The following is a 23,524-nucleotide window of genomic DNA, read 5'->3' as shown; positions in this document are numbered from 1 at the left end:
TCTATATCGTAGCAGTGTGGATACTTTTTTTTTTTTTTTTTTTAAGATACCTAGTAAATCCATGAAGTACTGTACCAGTATTGTAAATTCCATGTATTCAATGGTAATGTTTCCCTGATTTCTTGGTAGGAAACTAGGACTCGTAATGAGTCGGAGAGCACTAAAACACCGTTCCATTTATTCAGGAATCTTAGTTGTAAAGCATATCAATAACTAAATTGACTAGTGTAGAGGAGAGGCATAACCTCATTATGTACCTAACGACGATCAAATTGGATTTTTTACTTAAATACATCAATCAATTTAATATTTTGGAGGCACTTAGAGAGTTTTCTCGGTATTGCACTGTCCTAAATAAAATTTGTTTAAAGTGTTGGTGTGCCATACCGATGTTTCAATTTAGTCTCATAAAAGACTCAAAACAGGCTTGTCATAGGAGTAGAAAACAGTCTGAAGACCGGGAGAAAGGAGAGGAGAGAAGCGAAAAGACTGCCAATCGTTAGGCTCCCAAACACGTGCAGTATACAGAAGAACAGATGGAAGGAGGAATGAAAGTATAAAAATAAAATGGGCCATTAAAATTCGCGTGTGACTCTCTCTCAAAGAGAGAGAGAGAGTCACACTCGAAACTCTTAACTATCAACCTCGGCTTATGACACATAAATGACTAACTAAAATGGGCTTATATCCCATTTTCGACTGTACCGATATTTTGGCCTTTTTGGAGCTCATTTGTGGTAAAATAGACATCAGACAAATTACTTTAGTTATGTCCACAATATGCGATATACGGGATGTTAAATATAAAAACACCAGAAGTAAATATAGGTCAAAATCCTCGTGCTACGAGAGCTATAGAACATCACTGTACATGTAAGGCAATATGATTAGCAAACTAGGTTTACTGGTCAATTTCATATTGTGCAAGAATATCGTCACGAGTTCCCTCCGTAATGCCCAAACAAAAAATTCTTCTGAAGGAAGAAGTATATTGTTATTCATTTAAAGTATATGTCATTACCTATACCATGGTAGCAGAGATGGTGTACTTATGCAATACCGAGGTAACGGGTAGTGAAGTGCCTCCGCAATGAGAGCGATGCATTAAATAGCTAACCTGGTTCGTTCACTGCTGCATACACTTCCCTCCAAAAAAAAAAATCCAGGCACGTCGATTTCATCATTCCCATTCTCTTGAATAGGCGTAAGTTTCCCCTTTGAGGGCAAACTCAAGTTTCACAGGCAGCCCTCACCCCAACGAACTGTAGAGGTGTTTAGTGTCAAACGGCACGAGGGGTTTTTCCCCCTGGTGCCGCTGGGCCCCAACGTTGTCCAGACTCTGCCCTGTGGAGGTAGTCCAGGTACACCAATATTATAGTTATTTACTCTGGCAGGTTCTGCCATTTAATTTCCTGAGATTTCAGTGGCTAGGATCTTAAAAAAAAAAAAAAAAAAAAAAAACGCTACACATAGAGGTCAGCCAAAAGGATTACTGGTTATGAGATTTGATGTTGTTATTGAGTTTTTGGGTGTAGGGCTCAGGCAATTTAGAGATGGTTCGGACGCTGGTTATAAGTTAGAGAAGGGGGAAGGAGACTGAGGGCTGGAAAGGAAAGACAGAAATAAGGGATCCATCGAGAGGATGGCGAGGGGGCAGGTGACCAGGGGTAACCTTCCCCCCCGCCTGGGTGGTGGAGGAAAAGAACCACGCAAGGGAGCGTGGCAAGAAAAGCTTAATGGCAGCAGCTGAGCTGTGCTTTTGAGTGTCATACCTGGGAAGAAGGTCCCATCCCATCTTGTCTTCTCTTTCAGTCTGGGGAGGCTGTCACACTTGGGACTGTACCTAATGTGTCCCGCCCGATGTATACTTGTCACTACGAGTTCGGAGCTTTCAGGTCTGGTCGTCAAGTGTGTGGTTATCACTGGACTGTGTCACTAGTACGAGTCGAGTCTCTCCTCGGATTTTTCCCGTTTGTTAAGTCAAAATTAGAGATGTATTTTCACTGCAGTCTGACTTGGGGGAGGTTTCAGGGCTTCTGTCCATTTGGTCAGCAGAGCTGCATATTATCACAGTTTGTGAAGAGTCTAAATCAGGAAGGTTCAAAACAGTATTGTCATTCATGGGGCAGAGGTCCCATTCCATTATCGATGGCAAGTCGTTGACAGTCCTGCTTGAATTTGGGCAAGACGAGTTAGTCAGGAGTACATTCGTTCCAGCGGTAGGGATCTTCTTCTTGTGAAGAGCTCCTGGCACTATTGCGAGAAGGCCTTATTATTATTATTATTATCAGCCATATAGTGCAAGGAAGCCTGAGGCTTATGCTGCACCAGCCAAAAAAAAAAAAAAAATCAATAATAATAATAATAATTTTTGAATCACCCTGAGAGAGAGAAGTAGAAGGGAATCACCAAGGAAGGGAAGAATGATGATATCCAGCTCAGGACCCTGGGTGTGCCAAGCCCATACTCACCAGATGTGAGCCCCTGGGCCTTGTACACTCTCTGTCGCTATCCAACAAGTAATGCTCCTGGAGTTGTGGATTGAAGTTAATTCTGGTAATCAGAATGCAGCAAAGGTCCTCATACAAAGGGCAGCCATACATTAGGTGAGTCCAACCCTCCAGCTCTTCACAGTGGCAGAGGGGATCATCAATAATTCCAAAACTTGAGAGTTTGGCTCTGATGGATCCGTGACCTGTTAGCATGAAAGTTGCGTACAGGCTGGGGGAAAACCATGAAGGAGACTTGAGATATACCGTGTTGATACGTGGAATAAATTTCCTATTGATATCTCCTTTAGTAGAGTTAGCCCATCTATCTTGCCATGTCTGCTGTAAATGGCGGCTAAGGCGCTTCTTTTCAGTATTCAAGTTGTTAGTGGGATCAATGGTGTGGTCCATGAACGTCATCGATGTGCCTTTTCATAGTTGGTTGAGGAACCCGCAACGTATCACCTCCAGGTCCAAAGGAAGGCGCCTGCCAGCGCCTGAAGGGCATGGGTGCTGACAGTACGGCAGGCCCTGGTAATGGTAAGGAGGATAAATCCTTGAATAGTTTCGAGCTTCTTTCTGTTTACTACTATTTTTGCTCTCGGATATCATATCCCTGCAGCGTATGTAATCGCCGGTAGGTAGAACAGCGAGAGAGTCTGGCAGTTGAAGCCCCAATCCCGACGCGTAACTCTGGCGACCAACGAACTATGGATTACAGCAGCGATTTCCAAACTGGGAGGAGCGGGCTAGTGCAAAAAGAGGCACGAAAAGTTTAACAGAAATGTAATTTTCATAACATAACATATATAAATAAAAAAATATATACATATAAATAAACTTTTATAACATAACATTAAATTTTATAACCTATTTTTTAAAGCATTTACCGCCACCTATCTTATTCTAACTTCGATATAAACATTTATTTGGAAAAAAAATATTATATTTTGCTGAAATGGGTTGATGGATTATTATTGATGTAATGTAATATATATAATTTGGTGCGTACTATGTATGAGATATATAGGTAGATTGCATAATATAGCATTAGCTGCATGGTTGAAAATATGGTTTCAGCGGTGTGCGATTGTGTTTTTTATTGTTTTTGGCGTGATTACTTACTGATAATAATCGTTAGTAATTTAGAAGTTGTAGTTCCAAATTACTAACGTAATTTCATAAATTACGTTAGTAATTTTGTTCTGTTACGCATCTGCAGTATTAATAATTATTGTATTTACATATTAAAAATAAGAAATTGCACAATTATAGATGCTTTACTTCAAGGGAGGCACCGGGAAAATTTTACAGGTCAAGGGAGGCATGGGCTCAGAAGGTTTGAGAACCGCTGGATTACAGTGCATGCATTCCATTCTTCCTGAAGAAAGTGATCAGTTGAACTACCAGTGTGGGATGTATTGGTCTGGCCCTCACCCAATGGTCCAATTCATTCCATAGGTGATCCATGTGATTGATTCAAATTGGGATTGTTTGCTGGCCATTTGAACATTCACATCCATGAACGATTGTCTAATAACACTGGGAGTATGGCATGGAGCATTATCCTGTAGAAACAAACATAATTCTCTAGTCTAGTCCTGCCATTTTGTAATACTAGACTGGAGCCGACCATTCTATAACAGTATAGAATGTGACTCATCGGAACAGGATGCCTGTTTTAAAGGCTAGATTTACCGCGTGCAGCTGTTCTAGGACCCTCAAAAAAAAAAAAAAAAAAAATCCTCAAACTATTATATATTTGGCCACCCATAATTTCTTATATATGTCCGAACACGTATGATGTCTATAAATTGCGTGTGTTTTCTGGTCGATTTGCCTGTTTTGCTGAACGAAAAAACCCGTTTCTGAGGAGAAAACCTTGCTATCTACGCCTGAGACCGATTAACTCGGCCACGGAGTGAAAAAAGCGCATTAAAGTTCCTGGCGTCATGGACGGGATTCGAACCCGGGCCTTTTCCACCCGGTGTGGGGAGGACGAGGATGATACCATTGTGCTACACGCACACTGCTCTAGGACCCCAAGGCTGAAGGAAACCTAGAAAAATGCAATTATCGTTGCTGGACAGGTATTTTGAACGAACAGAAGGGTGAAGTGGAAGTGTTTTTTTTTTTTTTTGTTTTTTTTTTTTGGCTGATGCTGCATAAGCTTGCTTTCTTGCATCAAATGCCTCTACTAATGCTAATGACTCGTTTGTGTTGTAGTTAATGATGATGTTGGGCCGATTGGCAATCAGGCATGGCCCAGAATTTATAGTTTCGTCAATGTTTACATTTCATTCACAGAAGGAAAAATCCCAATCAGGTGCGTTTTTACAGCATATCACATAACCTTATAAACTACACTCGACCCAGAAAGAACTGAGGATAGTAAACTCTTCTAACTGAAAATTATAAACGCCTGATTCTGTGGCCGTCCTGTAGTATAAACAAAAAAATTATTTATTATTTTTTAAATAAATTACTGCTAATGAAGCGTTCAGTTTTATAGTCAGTGGCACACTGTAAAGTCCACTATGGTCGGGGGGGATGAAACAGTTATTATCATTAGACATATGTTTTTTTTTTTTTTTTTTTTTTTTTGTTAGTTGGCGCATCGACTTTGTGGCTACAATGCACCTCCCAATGTTTTTGCATTTTTACTCTGATCCAAGCCCGAGGCGGGATTCCAACCCGCGACCATTGGGTTGTCAGACAGGCACTTTACCCATCTGGCTAGCTCGATCGGCAGCCATATGGTGCAAGGAAGCCTGAGGCTTTTGCTGCACCTGCCAAAAAAAATTTCTGAGTTACCCTGTGGGGGGAGGGAGAGAGAGAGAGAGAGAGAGAGAGAGAGAGGATCACCAAGGAAGAGAAGAATGATGATATCCAGCTCAGGACCCTGGGTGTGGCAAACTCATACTCACCAGACGTGAGCCCTGGGTTGGTTCGATATGGTTGCTGAAAAGTGCAGGGAAGATGGTTATAGTATCTAGTGTGGGGGAATGAAGATGGCAGATATGCATATCATGTTCTCCTTGTGATATGCATATTCCGGAGCCTAAATCCTACTCCGAAATCATAATCGGATCTATATATATATATATAATGTTTTATATGTGGATGTCAATTTACATGTAAAAATTTAAAATAATATAAATAAATGGATTGGAGCTTCAAAGAACGTTTTTCTTGGTAAACGTTACGTTAAAGTCCAATGCAGTTATTTCAAATGAAAATGAAAATCTACATTCTTATAAGGTAGAAAAACTATTTTGTTTTTTTTCTGTTGTATTTATCTTGTGTCCCACCCCCACCCCCTGCTACTATACCTAATATAACAGATATAAAGGTAAGGGGGGCGCTGAACGTACACATTATTATTATTATTATTATTATTATTATTATTATTATTATTAGCCATAAGGTGTAAGGAAGCTTGAGGCTTATACTGCACCAGACAAAAAAAAAAAAAAAAAAATTCCCGCATTACCCTGAGTGAGAGTCAGCAGTAGATTGTTGTTTTGGTTTTTAGGAGCATTAGCAACTAAGGCCATATTGCTCAGGGAATATGCGGTGGTCATTCCCTGACCTTTCCGCATCCTCCGTATTTGGTGGTGACTGGCTCGAACCCCCGTCTAATCAAGAAGCGTGTGCTACGCACTGTTGCTCCTTCCCACCTGGCTACGGAGGCGTCAGCAGCAGAAGGGAGTCACCAAGAAAGCAAGGATGATATCCAGCTGAGGAACCTGATGTGAGCCCCTGGGGTTAAACATCACCGGGGGTATCGTTTTACTTCGAGTCGGTCCGGTATGCTAAGGTAATATATGGTTCACTCCGGAGTGGATAAAAACCGAAACTAAAAAATATTTACAACTTTGGAGTTGAGTTTTATGCCAGCTGTTTATTTCACATTGTAATTTATTCACGCTAGAAATGAAAAAAAAAAAAAAAAAAACCCTCATAATGTATGTGTAATGCCCCCAGGGGCTCACATCTGGTGAGTATGGGCTTGGCACACCCAGGGTCCTGAGCTGGATATCATCATTCTTCTTTTTCTTGGTGATTCCTTTCTACTCTCTCTCTCTCTCTCTTGGGGTAATTCAGAAAAATTTTTTTTTTTTGGCTAGTGCAGCATAAGCCTCAGGCTTCCTTGCACCATATGGCTAATGATAATAATAATAATAACCTTTTATACTTTGCAGTATAAAAGGTTATTACACAACATGACAATGTGAGTATGTACGCGGCAACTGATGAAAAGAAAGCCGGCGTGTTTGGTCACGTGTGCTGCAGGAACGTTATTATTCCCAGGTAGAATAACAGAAATTTAGGATTCGTAAATAATATTGCTGCATGATACCGCTAAGTGAGTACGTTTTGTACATACATCATTATTATTTACAGAACTAAGTATGTAAGCAGGTTAAGAGAAATATATAAGTGCATATCGTGATAATAAAATAAGTAAGGGGGAGGAGAAGGATGAAAAATAATGCCCGTTAAATGGTCCAGGCTTGGTCAAGTTAGTGGGAGTGGTAAATGCTTAGCGAATGATTTTACGAGGTTTTATATCAGACGACTATGAAATACAGCGTTTGTGCAAATAAGAATCGGCTAATATAAAGTATATTTAATTCTATGCTTTTATGTTTTTTTTTATATAGAGTAATGACTGTTTGAGAATAAGAAAAAGAAATGAAACAGTACGAAGTGGGAGTGATCAGTTGGAAGAACCAAAATCAAAACTGTAGTAGAAGCGCAAACGTGAAATCATACGAAACGATAATGTTTAAAAAAAAAAAAAAGCTTAATAATAATAGGAAAAAATTTAATTTTTGCCAATCAGTAACTAATGTGACATGGGAACATGCATATTGGATCCCCCCCCCCCCGAAAATAAATATATCTTTACAGTAATAACTTAAGAATTTAATGGCATTTTAATATTAATATATTAGTACTGGCAGAATAATGCAAGAAAGCATTCATATATAGAATCAGCCAAATAAAATAAAACCACCCACTTCATTTATCCATTTTGTCTAATAGTTTCTCCAATCCAGGATTCAAAACAGGAAATTTTATGAAACAAAACATTTAGTAATAAAATATCTTATTTTTTAATAATCAAATATATACATGGCATTACAGATGCATTTGATGAACCAGATCAGTGGTTTGGTACACTCTGGTCCATTTAAGCCCTGCTCTAATCCCTCTAAATGTAATCCAATTTTCTACTTCCACAACAGCGGACCAGGCTAGCCAGGTGGGTAAAGTGCCTGCCTGACAACCCAAAGGTCACGGGTTCAAATCCTGCCTTGGGCTTGGATCAGAGTAAAATGCAAAAATTTTGAGAGGTGCATTATGGCACAGAAGCTGATGCACCAACAACAAAAAAAAAAAAACTTCCACAATACTAAGTATAAGTTTAGTAGTGTATAAGTTAGTGCAATTGCATTGTTTCTATACATAGCCAACTTAAGTAGTTGGCTATGTATAGAAGTTATAAATTGGCATCATTAAGTATATCTCATATTATGAATACCTTTACAATGACTTGCCATGACATTGCACTACCTTGAATAAGTAAGCTTCATCAAAGCAGAAGGCCATTGTTATTAATTCTCAGTGGATACCATCCCCCATATGGCACCGTTTCAGAGCTTAGTGGCTCATCACCAGTGGGTGGGCAGGTACCGTAAGCCTCAGTTATGTACATAAGGAGTTAACTAGTTAACTCATTACATAACCTGAGACTTTAGACCTAAACTATTCTGTAGTATAAGTTTAGTCTAACAATCACTTACTCGATGGAAGAAAGCAAATTTCTTACACATTTACTCTGCAAACATCCTTTTTTTTTTTTTATTTAAATTTTCCCTCTTATCTGTATCACCCAAAAAAGAGTAAAGATGCACTGCAACCAGTAGTTAGTCTCCTCAACCCTTTTTAAAGCCCTGAACACTTTGAGTAGTTCTCCACACAGAAATGCAGTTTTCAGATGCTACAATTCACAGAATGAGTCTTTCTTCATAAGAATACTTATAGTGCCCTCAACTAATTTTGTTGCTCTTCTCTGCAACCTTTCCAATAGAGATACTTCCTTACTAAAATGAAATTTCCAAACCTGCATGCAGTAGTCCACATTATGACTGAACTGCTGTTTTATAAAATCACCCCCTTATCCCTGTTAGCATTAATAATTAAGTATATAATAATTTGTCTTTAATGGTATTACATAATATGTGACCAAAAACTGTACTTTGCTTTTCTAAAATCACAATCTTCTTAGCAGGCAAATTGCCAAGTCAGCTATGGACAATTCTTCCTTTATTTTTTATTTTGATTGCCCCATTGGAGAAATGATTGACTCTTTCTCATAGATATAATGAACATAGGACAAAGATGTAAGGATAAAATAATTTTGAATTCCAAGTGAACTGTGTTAAATATGTTCAAGATGTGAAACACATTCATTTCCCCTGGATTCTTTTGTTTTAAAGTACTACCTACAAGTCAAAGTTATTTCAAATCAATTTTATCATACCAATTTCATCTTACTTGCAAATACCATAAAATCAGTGTTTTTCCTTTCCCCCAACACCAGATAATCTTTCTTGGGGTGAAGAAGAATGATATTATCCAAACTATTATTACTTTTCTTTATTGAGAGGTAAGCTATGGCTCAAAATAACCAATACTAAAAGTGATCATTGGTAAAATAACCATTAATTAACCATGGATGGGAACATACTTCGACTATGATATGAGATGTGGCTATTAAATACATCCTGTTATAACAAAATAAGTATAATTATTGTAGTGAATAATGACGCAAGAAAGAAAGCTTATACAGCATCCACCAAAAAAAAAAAAAATTCTCATTTCACCTATCCACCCCCTCCAACAGTTTGTCTGGATCTACCTTGCATTTATTCAAGCTATTCACTTCCAAAACAGATGGAAGTTTGTTCCAGCAATCAACCATTTACCAAAAGCAAATTTCTGTTCTTGAATCATCCTTCCTCAATCTGAATTTATGCCCCCCCCCCTCATGTGGGTAGTCCGAGCAAGAGGAGGAAATTCTCCAAAGGCTCCAATTCTGCATTTGGCAGAATTGGAGCCTTTCTTGGTAAGAGCACCCCTTTGTTCCTCTCACCAATCTCATTGCTCTTCTCTGTACTCATTCCAGCAGCTCTACATCTTTGCTAAAAATGAGGCCTCCAGACCTGTATGTAGTACCTAAAATGTGGCCTGACCATTGCCTTATACAATGGGATAATCACCCCCTTATTCCTGCTGGCAAAATTCCTGTATATCATTCACAAAATCTCATTCACTATCCTGGCAGTCTTTCTGCACCCCCAGATCTTCATTTTCACTACACCTGAGTGTAGTACAAGGTACAGGGTAGTTAAAATTAAAGAATCCCTACGTAGAGGGCTCCGGAGCAAGTTCTAAGGCTCGTACTGAAGAGAAATTTGGACAACAGGTACAATAAAGAATGCACTCACCATTTATTGGGAAAAAAAAAATTATTTACAAAATTTGTCACTATATGGCACTGTGGCAATACAAATCACTTGAACAGTGCTGCAATTGTTCAATGTGTCCTCCATTTTGGTCAACAACAGTTTCCATTCGAAGAACAGCATTTTCTACAGCAGAACGTAACATGTCAACTGGAATTGCCAGCACATGATGTCTAATGCTGTCCTTCAGATCTGCCAGAGTTTGACATCCTTCCTGATACAGCTGGTTCTTCAAAAAACCCCCACAGCCAGAAGTCTGGATCTACCTTGGAATGAGGTCTGGTGATCAGGGTGGTCAAGATGTCTGGAAACAATGGCTGATGACCTGTTCATCTGTAAAGTGTTGCCTTAGCAATCTTTGGACACAACAGTGGATGTTGGGGTGGCACACCATCTTGCATGAATATGGTATCCTGAAAGCACCCACGTTTTATAATATCGCTGTCCAGTGATGGAACAGGTGTAGGGTCGGTTGGTATTGCCGGTTCCAAAAAATATGGCCCAATCATGAATGTGGCCATAAATCTACACCACACTGTCAATTTTGGAGAATGCAACAGAACTTCTTGGATAAATCGAGGGTTTTCTGTTGCCCAAATGACAGTTGTGCGTATTCACTTGTCCATTTAAGCAGAACTGGGCTTCATCACTCCAAAGGATGTACCATGGCCAAGTGATATCCACTGTCATTCGTGCCAGAAACTGAAGTGCATATGTGAAACGAATATCTGCATCACCATGCTTTAGCTGCTGTAGCATGTGCATCTTGTAAGGATAGTACCGCAACACCTGACGCATTACTAGCCTTACAGTGGAATATGGCATGTCCACTTCACGAGAAACAGCTGGCACACTTGAGTTACCACATGGAAATTGACTTGATAAATCCACGACAACCATAGCCACATCTTCAACATGAGAAGTCCACTCATTTTTGACCTCTACCTGGTTGCACACCAAGATGTCCTGTCGCTTCAAATTTCTCAATCATTTTGCGGACAGCATAAAGAGTCATAGGTCCATGCCTTATGCACTTCTGACGCTGGAATTCTCTGATAGTCGCAGCTGCATTATTGCTGTTCTGATAGTATAGCTTCACTAGCGTAGCTACCCTTTTTTGGGCCCGGAGGCAAAGAACATCTCCGGGCTCCTATTTAATTAATGAAAATTGCAAAAACAGGAGACAGCCAAAGATGCCGGGCTCCAGGCCCAGAGGCAATTGCCTTGCCTGCCTACATGGTAGCTACGCCACTGTATAGCTGCACTAATAGCACCTTTTCCTGCAACGGTGTTGGCATTGCTGCTACTGTAGTGCAAGCAAATATCTACTGTATGATTTTGAAGAGACTGCTTTGCTTTTATATAGTACAGTAGAGCTGAGTAGTGGTGCTGTGGAAATAACTTATGATTATGCAAATAACATAAGTTATTTGCATAATTGTAACTAAGATAATTACGCGCTATACAGTGACAAATTTTGTAACTAATTTTTTTTCCCAATAAATGGCGAGCACATTCTTTATTGTACCTGTTGTCCAAATTTCTCTTCAATATGAGCCTTAGAACTCGCTCCAGAGCCCTCCACATAGGAACACTTTAATTTTACCAACCCTGTACATTACTCTGAGATTACTGCTGCTCATATGTAGCACCTTTGGATTTGTCAATTTTAAACTTCAATTGCTATTTCTCAGCCCATCTGCTTAATTTTTCAAGATCAGGGGTGGTTAAAGACGGAACATCCATCATTAACCACCCTACCAACTTTTGTATCATTTGAAAACTTCGGCATCAAGCCTGATATACCTTCATCACTATCATTAATAAATACTGTAAACAACAGTGGGTCTAGCACAGAACCCTGTGAAAACTCCACTAATAACATTAGTCCACAAAGAGGAGTGCCATTGATAACCACTGAACTATTTCTTTATCCATAGCAGTAACTTTTCCTTAATGCCACACTACCCCAATTTGTGCAGCATTCTTTTATGTGCAAGAATATCAAAAGCTTTCCTGAAATTCAAGTATATGATATGAAAATTGTTTTTTGTATCCAGCTCTTTTCCTACTGAATCATAGCATCCAAACAGATTGGTCAGACAAGATCTCCCCTGAAGAAATCCATGTTGTGACTGCAGTATAATTGCATTCCTGTCTAGATTGTTTTTCATTACTTCTTTAACCAGTGACTCCATTATTTTCTCTGAACAGAAGTTAAACTAACAGTTCTGTAATTACTCATGTCACCTTTTGATCCCCCTTTGTAAACTGTGGATACATTCACACATCTCCAATCCATAGGGACTTCTCCTGAACCCAAAGATATTCTCCCAGTTATGGCTAAATGTTTGCTTACCTCCTTTGCTGTTTCCCGTAATATAATTGGATAGATTCTAGCCACCTCAGTTGCCTTTCTTATGTTTAACTTCAACAATTTCCCTTCCACTTTCCCCTTAGTTATTACAAAATTATTTAACTTCCTGTTAAGTTTGATAAACTTCTGGCATCCACTTCCCTAAAGAATTCCTCATGTGTGAATGGAGATGCAAAATACTTATTCAGTTTGTCAGCAACCTGAGCAGGATCATCATGAACAGTTGAACCATCGATATAAAGTAGACCAATGTGATTCATACCCTTCCTTCTAATGTTTACCTAAGTAAAGCCTTTGCTATTTTTCTTTGCATCTTTTTCCAAAGATTTTTCATAATCTGCCTTTGTTTGCCAAACCTCCTTTGTGACTTGATTACAGACTAGTTTATATCTATCATAGGCTTCTGTATCACATCAATTTATATGCGTGTATGCATTTTCTTTCTCTGCCACGAGTCTCATTAGTTCATTTGATATCCATATAGGTCTAAGCCTTGAACAGTATTTCTTAGTTGTTATGGAAAGCCTAGTAGCTCACTATCAGCAAATTCTATTTAAATTTACTAATACTAACATCATCAGTTGGTCACACTGAACAGAATTTAAAACTGTCTGAGACCACCATAGTCACTTTTCCAAAAGCAAAAATTAGCATTAGTAGAAGCATATGATGCAAGAAAGCAAGCTTATGCAGCATCAGTCAAAATAAAACCCTTCCACTTCACCCCTCCGTTCGTTCGAAATACCTGTCCAGCTGAGCATAAATTTATTTAGGCTATCAACTTCCACAACAAGGGATGGAAGTCTGTTCCACCAATCAACTACCCGCTGGCTAAAGGCAAATTTCCGCCCATCTATCCTACATCTGTCTTTGCTCAATGTGAATTTATGCCCTCTCAGGTGATTATTCTGAGCAAGAGGCAGTATCCCATCAGCATTGAGCATGCTCAAACCATTCAAGGCTTTGTACACCTCTATCAGATCACCTCGCCAGTGCCTAGTCTCCAGACACTAATATTTGCAAAACTTAAGCCTTTCTTCGTAAGAGCAACCCTTTGTTCCGTTCACTAACCTTGTTGCCCTTCTCTGAACTCATTCCAGCAGCTCTACATCCTTCTTGAAATGAGGCCTCCAGACCTGTATACAGTACTCAAGGTGCGGCCTTACCATTGCCTTATACAAGGGAATAATCACCACCCTATCCCTGCTAGAAAAATTCCTGTATATCATTGATAAGACACCATGAGCTACTCTTGCAGCCCGTCTGCACTGCTCAGAGAACTTCGTATCTGCCTGCACAATTACCCCCAGGTCCTTTTCATTCTCTACCACTGTCAGTGTAGAACCACACAGTTGATACGTTGCTCTGGGGTTGCTGTTTCCCATATGTAGTACTTTACATTTGTCAATGTTAAACTTCATTTGCCACCTCTCAGCCCATCTGCTCAACCTTTCCAGATCCTGTTGCAGCAGCATAGTGTCAGTAGTGTCCTTGACAACCCTGCCAACCTTCGTATCGTCTGCAAACTTGGACATTAAGCTTGATATACCATCATCAATATCATTTATAAATACAGAAAACAATAATGGACCCAATACTGAACCCTGAGGGACTCCACTAATAACATTAGTCCACGATGAGCAGTGTCCATTGATTACCACTCTCTGTCTTCTCCCCCTCAACCACCCCTTTATCCATAGCAGCAATTTGCCTCCAATGCCACACTGCTCCAATTTGTGCAGCAGTCTTCCATGTACAACAGTATCAAAAGCCTTTCTAAGATCCAAGTATATAATATCAAAGTTATTCCCTGCATCCAATTCTTTTGTGACTACATCATAGTATCCAATCATATTGGTCAGGCAAGACCTTCCCTTAACAAAACCATGCTGTGTCTGAGCTATAACTGAATTCTTGCCAAGATGATCCTGCAGTGCTTCTTTAACCAGTGCTTCCATTAATTTTTCTGGAACAGAAGTTAAACTCACAGGTCTATAATTACTTGTGTCAGCCTTTGATCCTCCTTTATGAATTGGGGTTACATTTGCACATCTCCAGTCTTTGGGTACCTCCCCTGGAAGCTCTCCTAATTATGGCTAACGGATTGCTTACATCCTTTGCTGCCTCTTTTAATATAACTGGATAGATCCCATCCACCCCAGGTGCCTTTCTTGTATTTATCTTCAACAATTTCTCCTCCACTTTACTCTCAATTATTACAAGATCATCTAGCTCACTGCCAGTGTTTACTTCATCTATGGCATTCCCCTTCCTGAATAACTCCTCATGTGTGAATGTAGATGTAAAATATTGATTTAGTTTGTTAGTTACCTGAGCGGGATCATGACCAGTTGAACCATCGATATCAAGTGGACCAATCTGATTCATCCCCTTCCTTCTAGAGTTTACATAAGTAAAGAACTCCTTGCTGTTTTTCTTTACATCCCTTGCCAAAGATTTCTCTTAATCTGCCTAACCTCCTTTAACTTGGTTACAGATCAACTTATATCTATCATAGGCTTCTGTGTCACATGTTAATTTATATGTATTCCATGCATTTTTCTTCTCTGCCATATGTCTCATTAGTCCATCTGATATCCATTTAGGCCTGAACCTTGAACAATATTTCTTAGTTGGTATGTAAAGCCTAGCAGCTTCCAAGATAAGTTCTTTGAATGCTTCCCATTTTGAGTTTGCTGTTGGTAACATCATCAGTTGGTCCCACTGTATAGAATTTAAATACTGTCTCAGACCATCGTAGTCGCCTTTACGAAAGCAATAACCCTTCCCTTTACCCCTGATGGTAGTTACCTCCTTGAGTAAATCCCATTTCAGCACACTGTGATCACTGCCACCTAGTGGTTCCTGTATCTGCAGATTCTTAATGCATGAAGAATCACTACTGATAATCAAATCAAGAGTATTGCTCCCTCTAGTTGCCTCCTGAACATGCTGATTTAGAAAACAATCATCCAATAAATCCACAAAAGCCTTGCTAGTGTGTGAGTGACCAACCCACAAATTCCAGTCAATATCTGGGAAATTAAAATCCCATTATAAGGCTCTCTGATTTACTGGCCCACTCTATATTTCCCTGTACAGTTTCTTATTATACTCATAAGAATCATTAGGCCTATAGCACACTCCTACTCTCAATTTTGATCTCCCAATGCTTATGTCACACCAAACTGACTCGACACTGCACTGTCCAGCGATGTCGACTGGCTTCACTTCCTTGGATTTTGTGTGTTTCTTAACTAATAGCATAACCCCCTCCTCCCTTCCTATCCTTTCTGTAGACGTACTCCCCAAATTCCAGTTCTGCATTCCTTATATCTTTGTGACACCATGTCTCTGATATCCCAACAATATCCGCCTTTGATGCTTTGAGCAATACCTCAAATTCATCAAATTTATTTACCAAACTTCTAGCATTGATGTACACGCAAGTATATATGCACCTGTTCTTTTTCTTAGCTACCCTAACATAACCCATGTGTTTACTAGTACCCCAATGACACCCAGCAGTCTTTGGAATATCCTGCATCTTATTTTCCAAGCTGCTGCTCATTCCAATAGAAGCAGTGCAAGAATCACTTTCACCTCTGCCAGTGGCTACTGGCAATCTATTAGTCCTTGTATCCCCCCAATCTAGCAGTTTTCCGACCCACCTAACACTGCTTCGATAGCATCAGCAAAAATTCTTGCACCCTTTCTATTTAAGTGTATTCCATCCTTGTAGAAGCAGTCTCTCCTGTTAACAAGTACAGACCAGGCTGAAAAAAATTCTACCCCTTGAGCCTTGCACAATCTTTCCAGAGCCGAATTGATCGAAAGAGCTCTCATCATATACTTCCTCCTATTGTGTCTGGGCAGAATTGCAGACACTTTCAAATTCAACCCTAATTCAACGCTTTTTTTCAACAGTGACCTGTACTTGTTAAGTAATTCCGCCGGTCTCCTACTCTTAATATCATTAGTGCCAACGTGTACAATTATATCATCTTTTGTGCCCTTAAAAGATGATATCCGCTCTACAACGTCATCAACCTTTGCCCCTGGCAGACATACCCTGGTCCTGTTCCACCTATCCTTTTTGCAAAGCATGTTTCCTGTTTCCCTGACAATAGAGTCACCAAAAACTACTAGTTCCTTTGGAATCAGTGCATTCTGCCTTGGGGGGTTGCCGCTTTGTTGCATGATGCCCAAGTACAAGCTCTGGCGTTGGTGTGGGCAGCTGAGAGCTTGATGAGCCCCTCACTTTTAATCCTTCGAGGGCATCCACCCTGTCCTTCAAGCTCTCATATAGGCCCATAACAACGCTGAGTTGTTGCCTGATTTCCTTACACTCCTTGCATCGGGCACATACAAAGACATCCCCCATGGCAGTATCATAACCCGTACCTGACTGCTCCACAAACATCAAGCAAATAGTGCATTTTAAAAATTCTTCCCTTTAACCTTGATGATAATTGAATTTTTAGGAAATCGGATGTCAGTACACTGTAATTATTACCATCTCTTGGTTATTTTATCTGCAGATTCTTAATGCATGAATAATCACTGCTGATAATTAGATGAAGACAATTGCTCTCTCTTGATGCCTTTCTAACATGCTGCTGTAGAAAACATAGTAGTAGTCATCCAATAAATCCACAAAAGTGTTGCTAGTTGTGTGAGTGACCAATCCACAAGTTCCAGTCAGTATCTGGAAAGTTAAAATCCGCACTGGAAAACATTAGCAATTGCTGTAGCTGAGTGGTCAGGCGTGCGGGTGCGTACGTACACATGCCTTGAGTGACCGGGGTTCAAGCCCGTGACTGCTTAAAAGCAGTCACGGGCTTGAACCCCATATCTTATCCCTATTTTGTGAACTCCCTTGACCGTTTGGTTGTCCCAGAGTATGTTGTTATTTGGTTTTTAGGAGCATTAGCAACTAAGGTCATATTTCTCCAGGGATATGTGGTGGTCATTCCCTGACCTTTCCGCATCCTCTGTATTTGGTGGTCACGGACTCGAACCCCGGTCTGATCAAGAAGCGTTTGCTATGCACTGCTGCTCCTGCCCACCTGGCTACGGAGGCACCCCCGAAGTATAAACAGAAAATTTATTTTATTTATATCTCTGTGCAGTTGTCAGTTGTACTCATCAGAGTTGTTAGGCCTATAACACACTCCTACTGTCATTTTTGCTTTGCCACTGCTTATGTCACACCAAACTCACTCAACAGTTCAGTAGCAAGTGAACTGTTGAGTGAGTGGATGCACTGCCTTAGATTTTGTGCTTTTCAAGAGCATAACTCCCCCCTCCTATCCCTGTCTACTCTTTCTGTACACACTGCACTCTCCATATTCAAATTCTGCATCCCTTATATTTGAGTGACACTGCATCTCTGATATCCCCACAATGTCTGTATTTGATGACTTGACTAATGCTTAAAATTCATTTATTTATTTATTAATTAGGAACTCAGTAAATAAAGTTACTGATATCCAGCTTTGGAGTACATGCACCTGTTCTTACTCTTAGTTTTCCTAACAGCACATGTACTGTATTTACTTGTTCCATGATGACTTGTAGCTGGCTTTGAAATTCCTGACATGTTGCTTTCCTGGCTGCTGTACGTTCCAATAGAAGCACCTCTGCCTACAGCTATTGTTCATCTATTAGTCTGTATATCCCCCTAAGCTAACAGTTTTCTGGTCCAATTAACGCTGCCTTGATAGCATCAGCAAATATTCATGCACCCTTTCTATTTAAGTGTATCTTATCCTTATAGAAGCAGTCTCTCTTGTTAACAAGCACAAACCATGCTGGGAAAAAATTCTACCTCATGAGCCTTCCACAATCTTTCCAGGGCCTAATTGTTTGATAAGGCTCTTATCATATACTCCCTCCCATCAAGTCTGGGCAGAATTGCAGATGCCTTCAAATTTAACCCTAATTCATGACTTTTTCTGAACATTACCCTATACTTGTTAAGTAAGTCCACAGATCTCCTACTCAATGTCATTAATCAATGTCTTTTTCTTAATGAAATATTTTATACCTTACAAGTTATCCTATTAAAAATTTGCCATAGGCTTACACACACTGTTCCATATCTTTCTTCCAAGCACAGAAACATTTCTAGAAGTTGTCTTCGATGAACTGAAATTGGGTTCTCTTTAGTACACTTTTCAGTTTAAGAAAATGAAAAAAAAAAAAAAAAAAATCTCAAGGGGCTAGGTCTGGAAAGTAAGGTGCATGTTCACACACAGGGATTTGTTTTTTGGCCAAAAACTGGTAAATAGGGAGTAAACTGTGTGCTTGTAAATTTTTAACAACTGGATTACTAAAAAACAACAAAAAAAATAAGACCAAGAATATGGGTGTATATATTTATTGTTGTACTGATTTACAATTTGGAATACAAAAATTTCAAACAATAATAAACTATTCATTTTTTATTGTAATTTCCATATAGACAATTGATTCTCACAAAATGTTTTCATTGACTTTTGCAGAGCTCTTGTATCTGTGGCCAATCTATGGTTGCGATTGAGCCACTTCTTCTTAGGGTAATGACTTTATCAGGTTTGCAACAAGTCTAGAAATGTGAAATATTTGACAGATGTCTAGCATGGGAATGTCATTACCTTAAGAAGGAGTGGCCCAGACAAAATTAAGTCGATGTTTGATGGAAATAATATTCCTGCAAAACTGCTAACGGAGATAATCCCTGCATGTGCTGCCACATAGGGAAGGCGGCGGTGGAAAGGAAGCACAAAGGGTGACAAAATAAGCACACCTCGGCTGAATATTCATGTCACCATATACAAGCTTATCGCCCAAATGTCATTAGCCATTGTAGATTGAAGTGCATGTCACTCTACAGTTTATAGCCATTGTCGGTTTAACAACCAGCTTGAAAATTTTAATCCTTGAAAATTTAACAATCAACTTGTGCGTGCCGACTCCAGCTCACCATGCACTGTGTGCCAGAGCATTGTCTTGATGAGCATCCAACCATCCTTCCACAATTCAAGTCTCTTCCTTCAAATTTTTTCATTGAGCCTTGTCAGAACTTCTTTGTAATACAGTATATTTGATTAACAGTCTGATTTGGTGGAGAATCTCGAAGTAACGAGAAGCATGGTTTTCATTTTTGATTTTGACATTCTTGCTTTTTATCGTCTAGGGTAGCAGTTCCCAAACTGTGCACCACGGGATACTTTACATTTTCGAGGGAAACAGAGCTACTCAACATCTGTTGGACACTGTGCAAACTCTTAGCTTGAGATAGGTCACAGTTTCAACATTACTTATTAAGTTAGCAAAGGTAACTTAATTAAGGTAGCTAACTTAATTACTTATTAAGTTAGCAAAAGCCAGCAAAGGAAGTAAGCAAACCCTTAGCCTTAATTATGAGAGCTTCCTTGGACTCAGGGGAGGTACATGGGCTGGAAATGTGCAATTGACAAAGGAGGATCAAAGGGAGACACAGGTAATTACAGACCTTTAATTTAACTTCTGTTCCAGGGAAATTAATGGAGGCACTGGTTAAAGAAGCATTGCAGGATCATCTAGACAAGACTTCAGCTATAGCTCAAACACAGCATGGGTTTGTTAAAGGGAAGTCTTGTCTGACCAATTTGATTGGATACTATGATATAGTCACAAAAGAACTGGATGCAAAAAATAATTTTGATATCATATATTTGGTAATCAATGGTCACTGCTCATCATGGACTAATGTTATTAGTGAAGTCCCTCAGGGTTCAGTGTTGGATCCATTGTTGTTTTCTGTATTTATAAATGATATTGATGATGGTATATCAAGCTTAATGTCCAAGTTTGCAGATGATACAAAGGTTGGCAGGGTTGTTAATGACACCAATGACAGTACGCTGCTGCTGCAACAGGATCTAGAAAAGTTGAGCAGATGGGCTGAGAGGTGGCAACTGAAGTTTAACATTGACAAATGTAAAGTATTGCATATGGGAGCAGAACCTCAGAGTAACGTATCAACTGTGTGGTACTACACTGACAAGGTATAAGGTATGTTGTGTCAGAAGGCACCTGGGATTTCTCCTATCTCCGCATGTGTTTCGCTATATCGAGGACAGTACACTGTCAAGCCAGAGACTTGAAAGTGTGTGGGCAATGTCTGTGCAGTGTGATATGTTGTGCCCATTGTTTGTCCAGCTTATTGGCCGCCAGGTTCCTAGTGGGGCCCGACATTGCCTATACCTTGCCACGTGGAGGCTAGCCGGGTGTATTCAGTATCACAACAAATTGCTCTGGCAGGTCCTGCCATCTAGTTTCCTGGGATTTCAGTGGCTAGGACCTAAAAAAAAAAAAATTTACGCATTTGACAATAATTCTTAATGGGATTGCTGTTAGGAAATCGCTGGTTGGGGTTGAACGCTAAAGAGATGTGTTAAAGGCGTAATAGGTCGGGCAAAATTTTGATATTAAATTTAGACGCGTGAGGCTATATGCTAGATGAAAGATAATACTGTTAGTTGTCTTAGTTACATGAAACTGGTAGAATTTAGACATTGATTAGAATTTGGCGGCATTGTTAAGGGGTGTTCTCAGTCGGTTTAGTGAGTTAGTTAGTTATTTGGTTTTTAGGAGCATTAGCAACTAAGGCCATATTGCTCTGGGATATGCGGTGGTCATTCCCTGACCTTTCCGCATCCTCCATTTTTGGTGGTGATGGGCTCGAACCCCGGTCTAATCAAGAAGCATGTGATTTAGTGAGAGAGGGGGGAGACTGTAGACTGGGGGAAAACAGATAGAAGAATTGGGATGATAGAGTAGGCATCCCCAAAGAGGTCAGTGGAGACGAGCCCCACCAGGCAAAGTATGGGGGATAGGCAGGGAGGAGAGGAGACAGAGATCTGTCTCCTCCCTCCCCTGCCAGGGGATGGGATTTTAAAGGGAACCGGGTTAGAGTACCCCGTTCAGATCGCCAATGGCGTGTTGGCAGCAATGCCACAGAATATCTTCGTCGGTGTCATGCCCAAGTAGTGTCGAATCCGGTATGAAGGTCAAGCTGCCCATCCCGCTCCGGGGGTGGGATATGTTAGCTGGCACTGGGGAACCCACAAGGCGAAGGGTGGGAGAGACACATTTACTTCATTCATAATCTGCATTCTCACTCTACTTGCATTCTTTTTTTTTCTTTTTTTTTTCTTTTTTTTAATACTTTTTTCTTACTTTATATATATATATTTTTCCAAGTTTATATATATTTATATATATATATATATATATATATATTTTTTTTTTTTTCACTGAACTCATTCATCTTTTTCTCACACAACAGGAGGGTATGCAATGATGTGTAGTGTAAATTTAAATACTAATTAAAACTAGGGTTAGACTCATCTGTAGCATTTATGGTTTGTGTTCTTTTTCTCACATGTTTACACTTTTATTCATTCTTCTAGCTCTCATCTCATTTATTAAACTCTTACTTTCTGCATTACACTCTCTGGGCACCTCAACTTACTGTTATTCTTCAGCTGTGGTGCAGGCCTAGCCACAAGTTTTTTTTTTTTTTTTTGAAGGCCAGGGGAGAATGCAGTGATAGTGTTTATGTGGTTAGTAAATGTTTGTTAGTACAGTACATGTAAAGTAATGTAAGTTATTTTTAACTTTGTATTCTTTCGGCCAATTACATTTGCTCTTCCACTCATTCCCATTCACTCTCTCTTTCCCTCATGGTAGGCCACTCTTTCACCAAAAACTGCCATTTATTCCCTTTTACCATAATTCCTAGTTCACCCAGTGCCCAGCCTATTCATTCTATTTTTCATTCTTATTCATTCTTCTTTCATTCTACATTGCATCCCCTTTGCTACTAGCTTACTGATATTTTTCAGCTAATCTGCTTCCCTGGCTGCCGGTACATCTCTGTCCCCTACATGGTTACTTATTTGGTGTGGGGCCCCAGGTTCCTACAAATGGCAGGGTAGTCCCTGGGGAGTTTTGTCATGTCAGGTTTCTGTCAGGGTGCAGAATACTGCTATCCTGACAGTTTTTAAGTCATTGTCTGGGCGTGGTGGGAAACTTGGGCAATTTTAACTATTGATTATTGTTTAATTGCTGGGGGGCTGAATTGCCATTCTTTGGATTGTTCTGTGCATTTTGAATACTTTCTGTGTGAAAGATGTAAAAGTTTTATAATTTTCCTCTTCTATGATGAACAGATTATTATTATTATTATTAGCTATATGATGCAAGGAAGCCTGTGGCTTATGTTGCACCAGCAAAAAAAAAAAAAAAAAAATTCCCCGAGTTACCCTGAGAGAGAGAGAGAGAGAGAGAGAGAGAGAGAGAGAGAGAGAGAGAGAGAGAGAGAGAGAGAGAGAGAGAGAGAGAGAGAGAGAGAGAGAGAGAGAGAAGTAGAAGGAAATCACCAAGAAAGAGAAGAATGATGAAATCCAGCTCAGGGTCCTGGGTGTGCCAAGCCCATACTCACCAGATGTGAGCCCCTGGGGTTAAATAGGTTGGCATCTTGTAGGCCTTCATTATCACAAAAGCGATGATTGCTTCTATCAGTTGTTCCATTTTCTGGTTTTCAATGCTCTGGAAATTCAGAATTTCAGTATACCATTCAGTTATTATCTGTTCTTAGAGTTTACATACAGTTCTCTCAAGTCTAACAGCAAAAGACTGTAGTGTATACTTGCCAATTTTCAGAAACTGAAACTGGGCAAGACTCCTTTTTTTTTTTTTTTTAGAGATCCAGTTTTAGCCAGAATGCTCCAGAACTGTCCAAATTCCAGCACTTGAATGTCTGAATGGCATTGTTGGACTTCTTTTCTAAATTAATAACTGATTAATGTGTCTTATACACTGAAGTGGGTAAATTCAGTAATTTCATGGTGACGTGCTGTATTTCCTGCAATTTTTCCTGATCATAAATGTCTGTTAAATCTCTAGCCTCCCAGGCTCTGAAGGATCATTTTGCCCCATTGTATTCTTATTTAATTAGCAAGAAAAATAAAGATTTTCCCTCCAATTCTGTTCAGTTATGTAGCATTGGTTATTCAAAATCTTTGTTCCATGACCTGGTCAAACCAAGCCAGCTTGTGAATTGACTACCAACCATAATACATTCATGC

The 23,524-nt window shown here is 39.6% G+C and overlaps 1 protein-coding gene across 2 annotated transcripts in view; it reads left to right on the top strand.

The window, feature by feature from the left end:
- Window positions 1–6,288: 6,288 nt before the first annotated feature.
- capt (adenylyl cyclase-associated protein 1) overlaps window positions 6,289–23,524 on the top strand; it is a 286,557-nt gene continuing 269,321 nt past the window's right edge. The window contains exon 1 of one of the 2 annotated variants that reach the window (XM_090389173.1): window positions 6,289–6,309. Coding sequence is in view for 1 of the 2 variants with exons in the window: in XM_090389170.1 (XP_090245296.1) it covers window positions 6,846–6,858 (13 nt within the window). In the remaining variant the exon portion in view is untranslated. Of the gene's footprint in view, window positions 6,310–6,760; window positions 6,859–23,524 lie in introns of those variants that run through there. The other variant, XM_090389170.1, reaches the window with a different exon arrangement.

This window comes from Mastigoproctus giganteus, chromosome 14 (genome assembly GCF_048544385.1).
Source record: "Mastigoproctus giganteus isolate SK-2022 chromosome 14, ASM4854438v1, whole genome shotgun sequence".
Lineage (NCBI taxonomy): Eukaryota > Metazoa > Arthropoda > Arachnida > Uropygi > Thelyphonidae > Mastigoproctus > Mastigoproctus giganteus.
This window is presented reverse-complemented; position numbering and strand designations above follow the sequence as displayed.